The sequence below is a fragment of the Sarcophilus harrisii genome, chromosome 1 (genome assembly GCF_902635505.1).
Source record: "Sarcophilus harrisii chromosome 1, mSarHar1.11, whole genome shotgun sequence".
Classification (NCBI taxonomy): domain Eukaryota; kingdom Metazoa; phylum Chordata; class Mammalia; order Dasyuromorphia; family Dasyuridae; genus Sarcophilus; species Sarcophilus harrisii.
The window spans coordinates 716351336-716369897 of record NC_045426.1 but is presented as its reverse complement, the minus strand read 5'-3'; the positions used below and the strand labels follow the sequence as shown (position 1 = coordinate 716369897).

At 45.2% G+C, this 18562-nt stretch overlaps 1 pseudogene and 2 gene segments (V, D, J or C); all 3 read right to left on the bottom strand.

The window, feature by feature from the left end:
* Nucleotides 1-3605: 3605 nt before the first annotated feature.
* Nucleotides 3606-6277, bottom strand: LOC116420911 (annotated as a pseudogene).
* A 548-nt stretch (nucleotides 6278-6825) lies between these two features.
* On the bottom strand, nucleotides 6826-7454 carry LOC116420910. The segment is given in 2 exon segments: nucleotides 6826-7229; nucleotides 7350-7454. Coding segments are annotated over 2 exon segments (435 nt in total).
* Nucleotides 7455-15274: 7820 nt separating this feature from the next.
* Nucleotides 15275-15983, bottom strand: LOC116420909. The segment is given in 2 exon segments: nucleotides 15275-15816; nucleotides 15923-15983. Coding segments are annotated over 2 exon segments (573 nt in total).
* Nucleotides 15984-18562: the final 2579 nt, after the last annotated feature.

Sequence of the window (18562 nt, the reverse complement as noted above, 5' to 3'; positions counted from 1 at the left end):
TTCTTTCCTTTTTATTGTTCTTTGGATGTTTTCTGCTTTACATCACCACAATCTCTTACATATACTCCCCTATTCCCCTTCCCTTCCCTGAGAGCCATTTCATATGACAATGGTAATTTTTTTTTACAAAGGTGAAAAAAATCCAGCACAACTCATCAATACCTTAAGACTGCCTGAGAACATGTGCAAGGAGAGACACCCCCAGGAAAGGGTGGACTAGGAATGTCTTTCCATATCTCTTCATTCAGGTCCAACTTAACCTCCTTCATTTTACCACATTTGTTTTTGATTCTTTGTTTTCTCATTGTTCTTTTCAGTCAACATTGCTGCCACCACGTGTTATTGTTTTGCTGCTCTGATTGCTTCACTCTGTATCTGATCATATAGGTCTTTCCATATTGCTTTGTTCATCACACACATCATGTCTTCCAGTGCACTAGTGTCCTGTTCCATTAATATACTAAAGTTGCTTTGGCCATTTTTTCATTGTTTGGTATATACTTTATTTCAAATACTTAGCTCTCCCAGAAAGTGTGGACATCAACATTTTGGAGTCTGTGGGGATATTTTTCTTATCAAAGTTCTTGTCAGGCCAGAATGCTGGACTGAAAGTGGTGAGGTAGATACACACAGAATAAAGGCAAAGGGCTGGAATAGGAGATGCTCTGCTTCCGGTGAAGTAATAAAGAGCAGGGGTCGAAATCCTAATCTCACACAAAACAGAAGCATAAATATGTAACGGGCCAGAACTCTGCAGAAATGTACCTGAAACCAGGATTCTTACAACAAGGTATTAACTCAGTAGGATTAATGAGACAATGGTTATCTAGTTTAGCATGGAGTTCTCTAGTTCCGTATGATTGATTTAATCCTACAGCAAGGTGTTAATTCAGTGGAACTGACAAGACAATGTCTATCTAGTTTACATATGCTTAGTACTTGGCATGATGATGTAATAATTCTACAGTTAATATAATTGTAATAGAGTATTTAAACTGAGGACAGTCAGCCAGAGAGACAATCCATCTTTGATCAGCCTCATGATGGCTCTCCTGCCTCCTGCATTTTGGGAGGGACTGGTTCAGACTGGGAGACTGAAGGAGACAGTAAAGACTTTGCACTCTATTCTTGACCAATCTTGTGGTTATTACTCTGCTGAGACCAAGGCTGGTTCCGAGACCTCCAGAAAACCAGCCAGAACATTAGAAAAATAGGTCTTATTAAAAGAGACAAAGAAGGAAACTACATCTTACTGAAGGGCCCTATAGGCAATGGTGTAATGTTAATACTAATATTTTTGCAACAAGTAGTATAGCATCCAAATCCTTTTAGGAGAAATGAAGTGAGTTACAAGAAGAAATGGAGAGCATAACTATGCCAGAGGGGAATCTCAGCCTCCCCCTCTCACATCTGATAATTCTAACCACAAAATAAACAAGAAAGAAGTTAAGGAAGTGAATCCAACTTTAGAAAAGTTAGATATGATGGACTTCTGGAGAACGTGAATGGAGAGAGAAAGAAATATCCCTTTTTCTCAGCACTACCTGCAACTGACACAAAAACTGACCACATATGAACCTCACACCCCAATGCAGAAAGGCAGAAATATGAAATGCATCATTTCCAGATCATGGTGCCATAAGTATTACATGAAATAAAGGAAAGATAGATTAAAAAACTGATTGGAAACTAATCCATATAATTCTAAAGTATGAGGTCAAACACCAAATCAGAGAAACCGTAATTTTATCCAAGAAAATAGCAATTAAAAAAACATGCCAAAGTTTATGGGCTACAGCCAAAGCAGTCCTTATTTCTTTAAATCCTTACATGAATAAAACAAGGAAAGAGGAGATCAGTGTATTAGGCAGTTAATTTTGGAAATCTAGAAAAATAACAAATTTTAAAACTCCAATTAAATGCTACCTTTAAAATTCTGAATACCAAAGGAGAGATTAATAAAGTTAAAAGTAAGAAAATTATTGAACTAAGAAATAAAAGGAAGTTTTGATTTTATGATAAAAAGACAATACAACAGTAAAACTTTGGTTTATTTGATTAGATAAAGAAAAAAGAAAACCAAATTACCAGGATGTTGTAGTAGTCCAAGTGTGAAGTGATGAGAGTGTCTCTACCAGGGTGGTAGCAGGGCCAGGGGAAATAAGAAGGTATATCCTTCTTATAGGATATAAGAGATGCTATGAAGGTGAATTCAAGCAAGATTTAATAAAAAGGTCAAGAATATCAAAGGAATTAATGAAAACATGCATAGGAAGGTACCTTAATCATACCATACCTCACACTGTATTATAAGTGCCTTTAGAACCCTTTGGTACTAAGAAAAAAGAGTGTGGATTAGTGAAATCGGTAAGGTACACAAGGCACAGTAGTCACTCTCCATGGTAATCTACTCTTCCATAACTCCCCAACCTCCAGCTTCTTGGTTAATAGCTCACTATTTGGCAAAAACGGCTGGGAAAAGTGTGATGACCGCGTATTTTAAAATCAGCCGGAATCAGGAATTCAGGTTAGGGGAAAATCGTCGGTCTTTATTCTCGGTGAAGAAAGATCGGAGGTGGAAGAGAATGGGCAATAGCAATGTGTGCAGCTGAGTCAAGAAGCTAGCTAGACCAGCAGCCACACGCCCAGCAGCTAGGAGTCTGGAACCCAGACCAATCTCTCCCAGCTTCTCTTCCTGTCTTTCTTGCCTCCACCCACCAAAATCCTCATTTCCTATACAACACATCAGGACTTGCAAAAACGAGGCATGGACCAGTGTCCCATACCAAGATAAGGTCAAAAGGGATTCCTGATTTAGACCTAAAAGATCCTGCTCAAAGTCAATAAGGAAAACAAAGAATTGTTTACCCATCAGATCTTTGGAGAAGGGAGAAACCTATGGCTAAACAAGAGACAGAGAACATTAGGAAACAAAACATGAATAATTTTGATTGCATGAAAATATTTGTTTTTGGACAAGCAAAGCCAATGCAACCAAAATTAAAAGGGAAGCAGAAAACTGGGAAACAAATTTTACAGAAAGTGTTTCTGATAAAGGCCTCATTTAAAAATAGAGAGAGTGAAGTCAGATCGATAAGAATTCAAGTCATTCCCCAACCTTGAGCAGGCTTCAAGAGGGCTTAATGAAGGCCCAAGAAAAGGGTGTGGACATCCGGGAGCTTCAACCACTTATGTTTCCTGTAATTTCCCAGTCTAATGCCTCAGGTCAACAAAGTGGAAGATATGCTCCTTTTAACGTAGAAATCATTAAAGATCTTAAAAAGGCCTGCACTAATTATGGGGCTACATCAGCTTATGTTAAGATGCTGTTACAGAATTTGGCTTTCGAAGTCTTGACTCCTGATGACTGGAACAATGCATGCCATTTTTATATATTCATATATGTGTAAGTCATTAGGAGTTCCTTCCTAATGCTGTGCTTAGTCCAGCAAGTTTCCCTGAGAAACAAGTGTCACATGGACAATTCCCAAATCAACTTTTGTATTGAATATCCCAATCAATATGCTAATATATGGCACTGGAATAGAATGTCTTTTTTCCATGAAATGTAAAGTCTCACAATGAAACATGGCAGAAAAATGAAATCAATCTTCTTGATTAAAAGTTGGCAAATATGTTTTCAGCTTCAAATGTCTGAGACCGTTTTTCTGTCTGATAGAAGCTTTTGTCCTGTAATAAGTTCAACATCAGTAACGCGGGCTCTATGAAACCGTAGAAGTTCTTCCACCCACAAGGATTCAGGCTTTCCACGCGTACAACTTTCACTGTTGTCTGTCCTGTGAGGAATAATAAACGCAAGGGTCTCTAAAGAATTCTCACATCTCCGTGGAGTCTGGGTTTTATTTTTGCAACTTGTTAGCACAACGAAGTAATGAGGTATCAGAAACTTTTGATTATTGATGTTTGGTGTTTTTGTATGTCTGGAGTATCATACAGTCCATCATAATCCAAACAAAGACAGACCACTGGACTGTTAACTCCATTCCTTTCTCCAGCATACCTTGGCAGTAGGGTATTATGGAAGTAATTCCATATGACTTGAAAACGGTGATACATTGGTATTATGTTACTGGTAATCAGGGCTTCATGATGCCTACTATTGGTGCCTTTAGTAAGTTGTGGAGGGGAAAGAAATTCATAATTTAGCTTTGGATTGTTTTTGTAAAATGAACACTTCTGTATGGGACTTGGAGATATTCGATGATCCTGATAGAAACAGTTTGAAAAGTCTTCTGCAGAGAAACTGTCATTTTTACCAACGTTGTAGGAACTCCAGAGTGGCATTGTGATGTCATGGCTGTATGCATTTACAAACTGGTGCTGGTAAAGAAGACAAAAAGTACTGTTCTTTTGAAGAACCCCAGGCCTTCCATAGGGCAGAATGTTTCGCTTGACTATCCTTTCTTCTTCTGTGGTCATATTTAACTCCGACTGAAAATCCATCATGGATGAAACCGAGTCACATGAGCAACCAAGGTTTTCTTTTGTTTTCTTCGTAAAAGGACATTTTGCTATGTGGCTTACTTCTTTGGGATGCTCTGGTATGTGAACAGGTTTCTTTAGAAGATGGTTAAGACTTCCATGAGTTCCATTATTTGAAGCTGGTTTCAAATTCAGTAAATCACACATTAAGTTATAAATTTCAATGTTTTCAAAGGGTTCAACTTTAGTATTATGCTTGAATGCAGGTCCATAGCCAATGAAGAGGGCTTGCATATTTGAGAATATATTATCTGAACCATGGAATCCAAATCCACAATATTTTTTCTCTGTTGGATTCATTGCAAGTTGCCACTGAGGATCCAAGTAGAATGTCAAGGGCTCAATTCTATCATTCTTAGCAAAGTGTAAACGTTTAGGTAAAAATTGTTTCAAATAAGGTTTGAAGTGCTGATCTGGTTCCATCCAAGAAAGATTCCTGGCAATGTCTTCATAACTAAAAGTCTGATAATTATCTGGAACATCAAAAATTCTAAATCGAGCTGCAGGACCATAAAATACTTTGACATTTTTAACATCCCCCAGATACTTGTTCAGATAGACATATTTTTTACAGCTCCCTTGTTCCATTCCATGATCTGACACAAGAATAAGATTTATGCATCTGTGTAAATTCATTGCTTTAAGACCATCCATCGACATGCCAACAATGTTGTCAACTCTCTGTAATGTCTTGATAATCTCACTGCTGATGGGTCCATATAAATGACCTGAAGAATCTGGTTCTTCTAAATACAGAGTGTAAAAGTGTGGTCTTTTATCTTTAGGAAGCTTTAGCCACTGAAGAATAACCAAAACTCTTTCTTCAAATGGCATAGAACCATTATATAGTTGATACATATCTGGAAAAATTCCATTAATCTTCACATCTGATCCAGGCCAAAAAAATGTGCCAGACTTAAGACCTTGATACTTAGTTGTAAGCCAGATAGGTTCTCCTTTATACCACTCTGGGTTGAATTTCTCTTTATTTCTAAGTGTAAAAGAAGCATTCATTTTTGGGTCATACATTTTGTTGTCAATGATTCCATGGGATTCAGGATACAAACCCGTGACTAGGGTGTAGTGATTGGGAAAGGTTTTTGTTGGATATACTGGTCTCAAATTTGTAGTGTGTGTTCCACAATTTCGTAGTTTCTTAATAACAGGAAGAAGTCCACCCCAAGTGTGCAAATACTCTGCCCTGAAGCCATCCAAAGAAAACAAAATGGTAGGTGGGGTTTCAAACCCTGTTGGACACTGAGGTTCAATAATGTTTTCACATTTTTCTTCTACCCATCTTTTCTCACCTTGGCAAACAGAGTCATAGTTAATACAGCAGTCACCCTTCTCCTTGCAGTCATCTGTACAGGAGCAATGACTTTTGGGTAATCTCTTCTCACCACACCTGAATTTGTTGCAAGTCCATATATGCTCTGGTTCTATACATGTTTCCTGGTAATCTAGACAGCAGTTTCCAAGTTCAACACAGGCAACATCACAGCGACAGTTCCCAAATGTTCTCTCAAAACAGCGACCTTTGCAACTTTTTACTTCTCTGGAACAGCTTGGTTTCAATCCAAATATACACCCAAGGATTGTTGTTAGCATGCAAACAGACAGCACCAGGGAGAGCACTTTGTAGGTGTTGGGATTCTTGGTTTTGTGAGCCCGCGCTCCTTTCTCGGGCTGCTGCTCGTCCCCCACGTCCAAAGGAGCCAGCATGTTCACTGTCTGAGTGTCCCCGGCAGTGTCCCCGTAGTCCTGCTCCTTGCCTTTCCCCCCCGCGGCTCTCTTTGGTGCCCCGGGGGCTCCCGCTGAAGCCATCCCTCTCCATGGTTGGCTCAGGCTTTCTGCTTCTCAAAGGATATAAATATATATAAAGGATATAAATAAATATATAAATATATATATATATATATAAATAAATATATATAAAGGATATAAATAGGTGGTTTATAAGGTTCTGCGTTTTCTTTGAGCGACTTTATTAAATCTCTTTGTAGAATTAGGTGGGCTTGTCATCTTGTGGGAGCCAATGGAAACCTCAGAGAACCTTTACTTGACAAGGGCCCGGCCATGGCAGCCTCAGGGAGGCAGGGCCCCTCACTCCCCTCCACCAGCTAAAGCCTGAAGGCTCAGCTAATGCACTGCCCTGGAGTCAGTGTCCTGGGAAGTAGCTTGGGAAGGAAAGTGCTGGTCAAGGGAGGCAAATGCTCCATTCCTGGGACTTCTCTCAGTGAGCTCTTGGGCAGGTCCTGGACATTGGGCTCTGAGCCTGAGACAGAGAAACAGGAAGTACAACCTCGGGACCTTTAGCAGCTGGGGCTGGGCCAGAAGTCAGGGCAGCTGTGGGGGGCGGGGGCCGGGCTGGCAGGGGGGTTTTTGTCCCACTTCCTCCCTGAATGTAGCACGGTGTAAACTATCACTATAACCTCTCACACAGTAGTAATCGGCCTCGTCCTCGGCCTGGATGTTGCTGATGGACAAGAAGCGATCGGCCCCAGAGGCAGAACCCGAGAAGCGGTCGGGGACCCCCTCGCCCTTGAGTACATCTCCATCGCTGTGAACATACATGAGGTACCGAGGGGCCTTTCCCGGGCTCTGCTGCTGCCATGTAATTCCATAATCGCTGTATTCACTGCTGAGGGTGCAGGAGAGTCTGGCCGTGGCTCCCAGGGACGCAGACATGGAGGGAGCCTGAGTCAGCACAGGCTGGGAGAAGGAACCTGGAAACACAGACAGACATCAATGCCCCAGCAGAGGGGGGGGGGGGGAGGTGCTGGGAGACCCTCACAGGAGACCCCGGGACAGGGAGGAGGGAGCAGGACAAGCAGGGAAGCCCCGACCTGAGCAGCAGGTGAGCAGGAGGAGGCAGACGAGAGGCCAGGCCATGGTGCAGGGGACGCCGAGAGCTCTGCTCCCCAGAGAGAACCGGCTGGGTCCGGGCTCGGCCAGGCCCCTCTTATCCTCTCCCTGCGAGCCTGGGATGGGGCTGGGGAGGGGGCGGGGCTGGATGCAAATCTGGGGCTTTTTAAGCAGTTCTGGGCCCTAAATCTGGGGTTATGGGTCCCCTAGGGAAGGCCTGTCTCTCAGGGGAAGCCCAGCTGATTTGTCACCCATGAGAGATCCCGGGGCTCAGAGCAGCCACAGACACAGGCAGCTGGGCCCATCCCCCCTGAGACCCCCAGGCTCCTCCTGCCCCCATTGCCTCCCAGAGCCAGTCCCACAGCGCCCCCTCGTGGCTTCAGGCCCCACCCTTGTAAGCAAACTTCAGGGGCCCCATAGCCAGAAGCTTCTTGGCACTGCCCCCCAGTCCCACAAGGGGGTGTCTGTGCACTGGGCAGTGGAAAGATAACGTTTTCTGAGTGTGTGTCTGTGTCTGTGTGTCCTCCATCACTCTTCAGTCACAAAGGCTCCAGGCAGCACATCTAGTGGGTCAGTAAATGCACCTTCATTTTTCTTTCCTGAGGAAATTGGGGCTAAGTGACTTGCCCAGGGTCCCACAGCCAGGAAGTGTTAGGTGTCTGAGGCCGGATTTGAACTCGGGTCCCCCTGACTTCAGGGCTGGGCTCTGCCCACTACACCCCACGGCCCCCACGAGCTGCCCCCCCCCCGGCACTTTTCATGAAACGTGAAGAAAATGGAGCCGCCTGCTGTCCCCAAGCGTGTCTGGCCGTAGCTAAGCAGGGGCCCTTGTCCCCCTCTGGCCGATGTTCACCCGTCCCTGTGACCTGTGGCCCCACATCTGTCCTGGAGCCTCTGCCCAGCTCTAGGGATGGGCCCCTGTTCTCTTCCGGCCGCTCCAGCCCTTTCAGCATCTTTCCTCAGGTTCTCCCGGACGTTCCCCAAAGACAGGATGTCCTCGGCCCGAGGAGAGAGTTCGTGTCCCCAGTTCCCTCAGTCCTGGCAGGTGACAGGGCCGCAAGGAGACTTGGGACACAAGTGCAAGTGGGGAGACTCCCCAGGAAAGACCCTCCTAAAGGAGCCTTTATCTTCCCCCCTTGCCAGAGGAACATAGACAAGGAGTGATGGACACACGTGGGCAGTGCTTAGTGTGGGGGCTCCAGGTTAGGGGCGGTGCCACCAATGAGCAGCACAGACAGCCCCGACCTCAATGGGCTCCCATTCTTCTGGAAGTTTCAGCTGCAGGACACACGGAACGCTCTGGCCGGCCTGAGGGAGCAGCAGCTTATTCCCTCTGTCTGTCTCTGTCTCTGTCTCTGTCTCTGTCTCTGTGTTTGCCTCTGTCTTTGTCTGTCTCTGTCCGTCTCTCCCTGTCTCTGTGTGTCTCTGTCTCTGTCTCTGTCTCTGTATCTGTGTTTGCCTCTGTCTCTGTCTGTCTCTGCCTCTGTCTCTGTCTCTGTGTTTCCCTCTGTCTTTGTCTGTCTCTGTCTGTCTCTGCCTGCCTCTGTGTGTCTCTGGCTCTCTGACCCTCCCTCTTTCCCATCACCACTTATAGTGACAAAATCCTGTCACTTCCGGGTCAGAACTCTCCCCCCAAGCTGCATTCTTTGGGACCAGTCCCCCCTTTCCCAGTTTTCCAAAACTGTGACTGCAGCCCAAAGGAAGTCAAAAGGCTTTGAGAGAAGTTAAACTGGCTTTATCCAATGTGCTCGAAAGAGTCACTCAAAAACCCTTCGAAATAGCCGTTTTTGCTACACAAGAGGCACCCACAGCAGTCCTTCATCAAGGAGACAGTGTGATAGAATGGGTGAACCTCCTGGCACAACCAGAACAAAGTCTTACTCCTTACCCAGTGCTTGTGGCTAGAATTTTATTAAAGGTCATTAAGTGAGCAGTACAATTATCTGGGACAAGACCTGACAAGATATATACCTTTTATACTAATGCACTTTATTACTGTATGCTGTGAAACCATCCCAGAGTGGCAGATTTTATTAGCCAAGGCTCCAAATTTTACACACGGGTCTCCATTAAAGATAATCAGACTGTTACATAACTGGCGATGGATTCTTGAAGAAAAGATTTCTCAAGTTCCTCTTAAAGGACCAACTATCTTTACAGATGCATCCGAATAAAATATTTGCACTGTATACTCTCATGACTTAACTATAAAGAGAACAGTCAGAATTCCTTTTCACTCCATTCAGCAGAATGAATTGTATGCAATCATTCTAGCTCTTACTTATTATCCAGGAGATATAAATATAATATCTGGCTTAGCCTATTCAGTAGGTATGGCACAAAGAATTGCCACAGCTCAGATAAAATGTGTAGCTTCCAATGTATATTAGTTCTTTAAGGAACTTCAAGAGCAAGTGAAAAAGCATCCAGGTAAGATTTATATCTTGCATGTCCACTCTCATAGTGGACTTCCAGGTCCCACTTTTGATGGTAATTCCAAGGCAGATAGTCTTCTAATCATGTTGGCCAATACTCCTTTATTTCAAGAAGCCCAGGAATCTCATTCTAAATATCAGGCTGCTCAAGCTTTATGTTTACAATTTAGAATAACAAGAGAGGAACCTAGGAACATAATAAAAGCCTGTACAGCTTGCTTTCTTTTCCATGCTCCTACTCTTCCTGCAGGGAAGAACCCTCATGTTTTGAGACCCAATGAAATTTGGCAAATGAATGTGACCTATCATAAATCTTTTGGTCGTCTGTCTTTTATCCATGTTGTTCTAGACACGTTTTCAGGATTCACTTTTGCCATGCCAGCCGCAAAAGAGACAGCCTGAGTGGTCACTGAATTCCATATCCAAGCATTTGCAATTATGGGTGTGTTACAAGACATAAAAACAGACAATGGACCTGCATATACTTCTAAACATTTTGCACATTTTTGTGCACAGTACAAGATTTTCACACCATTGGCATATCTTTTAATTCTCAAGTACAGGCAATAATAGAGAGGAGAAACAGAGATATTAAGATATTCCTCCAAAAACAAAAGAAAGAGGAAGCCACACGTAACCCTAGAGAACTTCTAAATCTAGCCCTTTATACTATCAACTTCTTAATTTTTGACAAAGATGCACTGGCTCCAGCAGACAGGTTTTATAACTCACTGGAAGGGCAATATCCAGTGCAAATGGCTCCACTATCTTTAGATAATCCCCAGGTGATGTGGAGAGATCCAGAAAGTGGTGAATGGAAGGGACCAGATAGGTTAACTGCTTGGGGGAGAGGGTTTGCTTGTATCTCTACAGGTGGAGAAGGAATCAGATGGGTGCCAATGAGCCGTATTCACCTTGTCCATTGGAGAGAGATGGAGCGGACCCTTGAAACGAAGGAGAAGACCCAAGAAACATTGAGTGGTTCCATTGCTGATTGTGCCCACCACTGAAAGAGCCTGGCAGCTATGACAATTGACTCATAGACATTAAAAATTGTTGGACTTCAAAACCCTCAGGAATCATTGGAGTCCCTGAGACATGAAAAGATTATTGTAGGACTTGAAAACCCTCAGGAATTATTGGATTCTCTGAGACATGATAAGACTGTTTTAGGACTTGAAAACGTTCAGGAATCATTGGATTTTCCAAGAAATTTATAAGACTGTTGTTGCAGGACTTCATAATCTGCAGGAATCATTGGATTCTTTAACACAGAAAGCAGGACTTCAAAAACTTGCAGGGATCATTGGATTCCCTGACACGTGAAGTACTGGACAATAGATTGGTTTTGGACTATCTCTTGGTTCTGGAAGGATGCGTCTGTGTGATTGTTGTTTACATACCTGCCTTCTAGGACTTCTGGAAATCTTTTACAATACCATGTTGATTTATAGTGTTTGTTATATCACTGCTTGCCTGTACAATTCATGTTGGTTTCACCACATTGAGCTTGCACCAGCTGAAGGGCGAGTCATCACTAATAGCCTCTGCTTTATTGCTATGTGCTTGTGTAATATCTCCCATGCTGATGGGTTTGTGTATACCTGTTTCTAAGAAGACCCTTCCACCCAGAAACACACTAGAAATTCCCATTTCCCTTTGGTGTTTTTCATCTCTCTTCCTGAGAAGTCAGGGAGGTGATGATTACCTCCTTTTTGGAGCTCTTAACCTCCCTGAGAAGTCAGGAAGGGCATGACCACCTGTGTTCTAAAACAAAAGAAAGTGGGAGATATAAAGGGCTGAAACTCTTAAAAGATGTGCTTGAATCTAACAACCGAGCCCTTAAGACTAATTACCTATTGGACAATGATTCTATTAGCACATGTTTGGAATTGTTCTTCTCTCAGTCAATGCCGGCTCAATGTTTGGGGTTAAGAGAATTGTAGGTAAGGATTAGGGCATGGAGGGAGAGAGGCAAGAGAACCGCACTTTGCAGTAGGACCGGGGAAGGGAGGTTGGTGGCGAGCTTGTGGCCGTTTTGTCCATCTCCTTCACTTCTCCCCCTAAAGACCAAGGACTTTTACTTATCCTGACTCTGGCTGATGCTGAGGCCTCCAGGGAGCTAACCCAGACTTCACAGGCTAGAGCACTGTACTTGGAGTCATAAAGATCTTAGTTTAGATCCTGCCTCATACACTTACTATTCATGTGACCTTGAGAAAGATACTTAACTTCTTCCAACCTCAGTTTCCTTATTTGTACAATCTCTAAAGTAGCAACACCTTCACTCAGTTTTTGTGAAAACCAAAAGATAAAAAAGTGTGAAAAAAACGTTTAAAACACCATATAACTACTAGCTGTTAAGCTTTTGAGATTCTACCATATCCCCTCAGGTCCAGATACTCCCCTCCCTTGTATTTCATGTTTTCTTGTAAAGCTTTTCTGGGTGTGTGTTTGACTGCTGGCCTGTTCCATGGGTGGTGCCCTTATTGCTCAGTTGCAGCGGAGCTACAGCCTCTGTGATGACTGATCCTGTAGTGGAGATCTTGATGGCCCCAGGAGTGTAGTCTTCTGGGTGGTCCCAGAGAAATGGTTTTGCTGCTGGGCAGCAATGGGGGTGAAGTATCACTCCTTATCAGAAGAGGGGGCAAAACCTCTGGTGGCTTATGGTAGGCATGGAACTGTACTGTGCTGCACAGACCATTGCCTTCTCTCTGGGATTGATGACTCACAGAAAGGCAAGCACTTGGTGGTGGTTCTCCTACTCCTAAATAAAGTCTGAGGTGGCAAGATGGGGGGGTGGGGTTTCCAGGAAGTTCTTACCTCATCCACCATCTTGGAATCAGAAGTTTTAAGCAAATTTTACAAAACCTGAGCAATCGTGGCTTTGGCACATAATAGTTCTGCAAAACAAACTGCAATATCGTCCATGTCTACAAATATATTTCTTTTACTGTATTTTATATTTAACTTCTCTCTGACAACAAGTAGCATGTTTCATCTTCTGTATTCAAGGATTATTGTTGTAATTATATTTTTACTTGTTCAGAGTAGTTTTTGTCTATCAAGTTATCATTGTATAAATTGTTCTCCTAGTTCAACTACCTTCACCCTGAGTCATTTCATGGATTTCCTCTCAACACTTCACTGAAACTGTCTATTTCTTCATGTCTCATGGCACAATAATAATCCATTACGTTAATATATCACAATTTGTTTAGCCGTTCAACGAAAGCATGGCAATCAGTTAGGTTTCTTTTTGAGGTTACTATGAAAGGGCTGCTGTAAATATTGCATATGTGTGAGTGTGTGTGTGTATATACACACACATATGCAATATTTACATACATACATACATACAATATGTATATATATACATATATAATATATATATGGAAATATGTGTATGTATTTACTTTTTCTATTTTTAATTTTGTTTTCTTTACAAGAATCAGCTCCATAGCGTTAGACAACTTCACTTCTAATTTTATGTGTTTCTATGAATGTCATTAACAATATTAATATTTAGAATCATCAAGTTCTGAGTTGCTTGTAAGAAATGGACTTATGATTATATACTTCAATAACAATACTATATGATGACCAGTTCTGGTGGACCAGGCCATCCTCAGCAAGGAGATCAACCAAATCATTTCCAATCTAGCAGTAATGAACTGAACCAGCTACGCCCAGAAAAAGAACTCTGGGAGATGACTAAAACCCATTACATTGAATTCCCAATCCCTCTATTTGTGCCCACCTGCATTTTGGATTTCCTTCACAAGCTAATTGTACAATATTTCAGAGTCTGATTCTTTTTGTACAGCAAAATAACGGTTTGGTCATGTATCCTTATTGTGTATCTAATTTATATTTTAATGTATTTAACATCTACTGCTCATCCTGCCATCTGGGGGAGGGGGTTGGGGGGTAAAAGGTGAAAAATTGGAACAAGAGGTTTGGGAATTGTTAATGCTGTTAAGTTGCCCATGTATATAACCTGTAAATAAAAGGGTATTAAATAAAAAAAAATGGACTTATGGTACCCAGGATTTTTTAGATTTCATTCGATTTGAGACCTCCTCCTTTCTTATTGTTTCATGGAATCATTCTAGACGGAGAATATCCATCTATTAAGACCAGAATTTAGCATTTTCCTCCCACAAAGAACATAGAGGTACCTGGGAACTTGTGAGTCAGTGCTGATCAATACATAAGGGCTCACAACTGGGAAATTTGCAGACAGAAAAGCAGAAGTATGGAACAACCCAGATGAGGACTTTGTAAATGACATATATACTGTCAAGATGCAGTTGAGTGAGTAGGAGGAAACAAAGGTGCTCACTAGCAGTAGGATAGCTTTGGTGGCCCTGTTCTCAGGGGAAACTCTGGGGGAGAGGCAGGTGAGGTGAACTTGCCGGATTTGCTCGAGAGCAGCTGGTCTGGAGAACGGGAAGGAAACCTCCCTGTGCGATGCTGGCCGGAGGCTCCAGGAGGACCATGGTTAGCTGCCTGGGGACCCCCAGACCCGGCCATTGTAGGGGTGGGGGGATCATGAAGGGTTGGCCCCTGCCAGAGCCTTATGGAAGGACGCGGACTTTGCCAGCGCCTTTGGATGCCTTCTTTGTGCTGGGACATTTAGTGTCAGGTTCTGGTGGGTTTTCTGGAGGTCTCGGGACCAGCCTTTGTTTCAGCAGAATAATAACCACAAGAAACAGGATAAAGTCCAAAGCCTTTATTGTCTCCTGCACAGTCGGTCTCCTTGTCCAGGGCCGGGCCGGCTTTCTGCAGGTCCCCGGGATGGGTTGGTTTCAGTGCAGGAGGCAGCAGAGCCACCAGAGGCTGGTGCAAGTCGGAATCTCCCGTGGCTGACTTTGTCCCCAGTTATCGGCTCTATTACACTTCCATCATTACAGCGCACTGAGCACAAAGCAATCGTCCTATCCCTAGGGAGCCATTAGTTGTTGCAGGAGTAAATCGGTCATGCTGAACCACAGAGTCACTCGCTCAAATAATGCCCACTGTCTCCTCCGTCCCACTGACTCAGCACCTTGGTGTATGGACCTGATTTCAAGTATATTCCTCCAGAATTCTGGCCCATTGCAGTCTGGCTCCGGTCAGAGTCTGAGCCATGGAGAGGACGCCCCGTCTGGGACCCTTCCCAATCAGGACTCCCCCGGCTGCCCCCAGGCTCTCCCGGCTGCTGGTTCTAGAGCCGGGCTCCCCTGATCTGCTGACAATTTCTAGAATTCTCCCAACCTCTCTGGGCTCCCTTTATAAGGTTTTGCCTCTTCTTGGAGCTTCTTTATTAAATCTCTGTAGAATTGTGGGGGTGTCACTTGGTAGGAGCCAATGGGAAAACCAAAGAGCTGTCACTCGACAAGGCCCCTCACCCCCCTCCAGCAGCCACAGCCCAAAGGCTCAGGGAACCCCCTGCCCTGGAGTCAGTGTCCTGAGAAGTAGCTTGGGAAGGGGCAAAGTGCTGGTCATGGGGAGACAAATGCTCCATTTCTGGGACTTCTCTCAGTGAGCTCTTGGGCAGGTCTTGGACACTGGGCTCTGAGCCTGAGACAGAGAAACAGGAAGCACAACCTCGGGCCCTTTAGCAGCTGGGGCTGGGCCAGAAGTGGGGCAGCTGGGGGGGGGGGGCTGGGCTGGCAGGGGAGGTTTTGTCCTACTTCCTCGCTGAATGTAGCACGGTGTAAACCATCACTATAACCTGCCCCACAGTAGTAATCGGCCTCGTCCTCGGCCTGGATGTTGCTGATGGACAAGAAGCGATCGGCCCCAGAGGCGGAGCCTGAGAAGCGGTCGGGGACCCCCTCGCCCTTGCCTGCACTTCCATCGCTGTAGACAAGCATGAGGTACCGAGGGGCCTTTCCCGGGCTCTGCTGGTACCAACCAATTGGGTAACTGCTGTATTCACTGCTGAGGGTGCAGGAGAGTCTGGCCGTGGCTCCGAGGGACGCAGACATGGAGGGAGACTGAGTCAGCACAGGCTGGGAGAAGGAACCTGGAAACAGAGACAGACATTAATGCCCCAGCAGAGGAGGGGGGGGAGGTGCTGGGAGACCCTTACAGGAGACCCCGGGACAGGGAAGAAGCAGGGAAGCCCTGACCTGAGCAGCAGGTGAGCAGGAGGAGGCAGACGAGAGGCCAGGCCATGGTGCAGGGGACCCGAGGCTCTGCTCCCAGAGAAGGCTAGCTGGGTCCGGGCTCTGCCAGGCCCCTCTTATCCTCTCCCTGGGAGCCTGGGATGGGGCTGGGAGGGGGCGGGGCTGGATGCAAATCTGGGGCTTTTTAAGTCCCCCTGGGCCTAAATCTGGGGTTATGGGTCCCCTAGTGAAGACCTGTCTCTCAGGGGGAAGCCCTGCTGATTTGTCACCCATGAGAGATCCCGGGGCTCAGAGCAGCCACAGACACAGGCAGCTGGGCCCATCCCCCCTGAGACCCCCAGGCTCCTCCTGCCCCAATTACCTTCCAGAGACAGTCCCACAGCGCCCCCTCGTGGCTGCAGGCCCTCAGGTCACCCTCACTTTGTAACCAAACCTCAGGGGCCCCACAGCCAGAAGCAGATCTTTGGTAATGCTCATCAGTCCCACAAGGGGCATCTGTGCACAAAGCAATCGGGTTGATAACCTTGTGTGCTGTGTTGTGTTTATGTGTGTGTCTTTTGTGTGTCCTCCATCACTCTTCAATCACAAATGCTACAGTCAGCACGTCTAGTGGGTCAGTAAATGCATCATTGCTTCCTTTTTTTCCTCCTTCCCTCTCTCCTTTTCTCCCTCCCTCCCTACCTCCCCTTCCTTCCTTCCTTCCTACCTTTCTTTCTTTTTATGAAGCAATTGGGGTTAAGTAACTTGCCCAAGGACACACAACCAAGAAACGTTAAATGCTAAGTGTCTGAGGCCCCGTTTGATCAGGTCCTCCTGACTTCAGGGCTGGGGCTCTATCCACTACACTACACTACTTCCACCAGCTGCCCCCTGGCCCGTCACTGTGGTGACTGCGTCTTTTCAAACCAGCTGGAGTCAGGAATTCAGGTTAAGGGAAAATCTTCAATCTTTATTCTCAGTAGAGGTGAAGGAGGATCGGAGGTGAAGGGGGGTTCACAATCGCAATGTGTGCAGCTGAGTCAAGAAGCCAGCCAGACCAGAAGCCGCCAGCCTTCTCTCCCCACCTCTCTTCCTGCCCTTCTGCCTCCACCCACCAAAATCACAATTTCCTATATGAGACATCAGGACAAACACAGAGAGTGGGCGGGGCCATTCTTTCTCCAAGCTTGTGTGTATGTGTATATATATATATATTTTAGTATAGTAACTTTTTATTGACAGAATCCATGCCAGGGTAATTTTTTTACAACATTATCCCTTGCACTCACTTCTGTTCCGATTTTTCCCTCCACCTCCACCCCTCCCCAGATGGCAAGCAGTCCTATATATTTGAATATTCCTAGTATATCCTAGATAAATGTACGTGTGCAGATCCAAACAGTTTTCTTTTGCAAGGGATGGATTCAGAGGTAGAATACAGGAAGAAAAACAAAATAAACAGTTTACATTCATTTCCAGTGTTCTTTCTTTGGGTGTAGCTGCTTCTGTCCATCATTGATCAATTGAAACTGAATTAGGTCTCTTTGTCAAAGAAATCCGCTTCCATCAGATTACATCCTCATACAGTATCATTGTTGAGGTATATAATGATCTCTTGGTTCTGCTCATTTCACTTAGCATCACGGCCTGCGTGCTCTGCCCACCCCCTAGGCTTTGGTCCCTCCCCAAGGCTCCCTGTCCAAGGAGCCTTTCCCCCCTCCCTGCACAGACTCCCTCCACGTTGTCCTATCAGGGATCTGCACATACTGGTTTTCATTCTGTCTCCTCTACCCTTAGGTTGAGAGCTCTTGGGAATCTGGGATGGTCATTTCCCTTTCTTTGTATCCTCAGAGCTTTGTATCTGATGCAGAGCAGGTACATAAGGAATGCTGGGTGCTGCTGCCGGCCTGGTGCCATGAGACCCAGCGGGGTCTCCAGAAAGGGCTGTCGTGGCCACCCGGGCCCTCCATGTGGCCCCTCCCCAGAGAACCGCCAGTGAATGCCCCTGCTTCTCCCTGACCCTTTTGGGGGAGTTTCTCCAGAGTTTGTTCATCGCTGTTGCACAGACGGGCGGTGGTTGTGCTTTGTTCTCTAACTGTGACATCCAACTGTGATGACCAGACAATGCCAGGGGTCACGGGTCAGACACAAATGTCCCTCTGAACATCTGGGGGGATTCTCTGACTTTGCACATCTGGCCTTTCTTCTGAGCCAGTTCAGGTCTGCTTTGCCCAGGGAGCATGGCGCCTTCTCGGGGAGGGCACGCTGGGCGGGGAGGCCCCGGACCCGGCTCTCCCATGTCATACAATCGATTCTAAAGTTCTTCAGAGAGACCTTGGGAGTATCCTCGCATTGCTTTTTCTGACCACTTTGCGAGTGACATCACTTAAATAAAGGCCAGTTTTGAGGAACTCAGGCCTTTGGGCTGATTATTAACAGGACCTGGAGCTATTGTTTGTGTTGTTTGGAGCCGCTCAGAACCATCGCCTTGTAGTGTTCCAGGGGAAGTTCTCTGGGAGTGCGACTGGTGAACTCATCGATCATAATAATATGAAAATAGAGCTTGATAGTTCTCAAGATACTTTACATTTTATCCTCCAAAGAGCAACAGGAGGTAGGGACTGTTATACATATTTAACAGACAAGAAAAGCTGATTTGTCAAG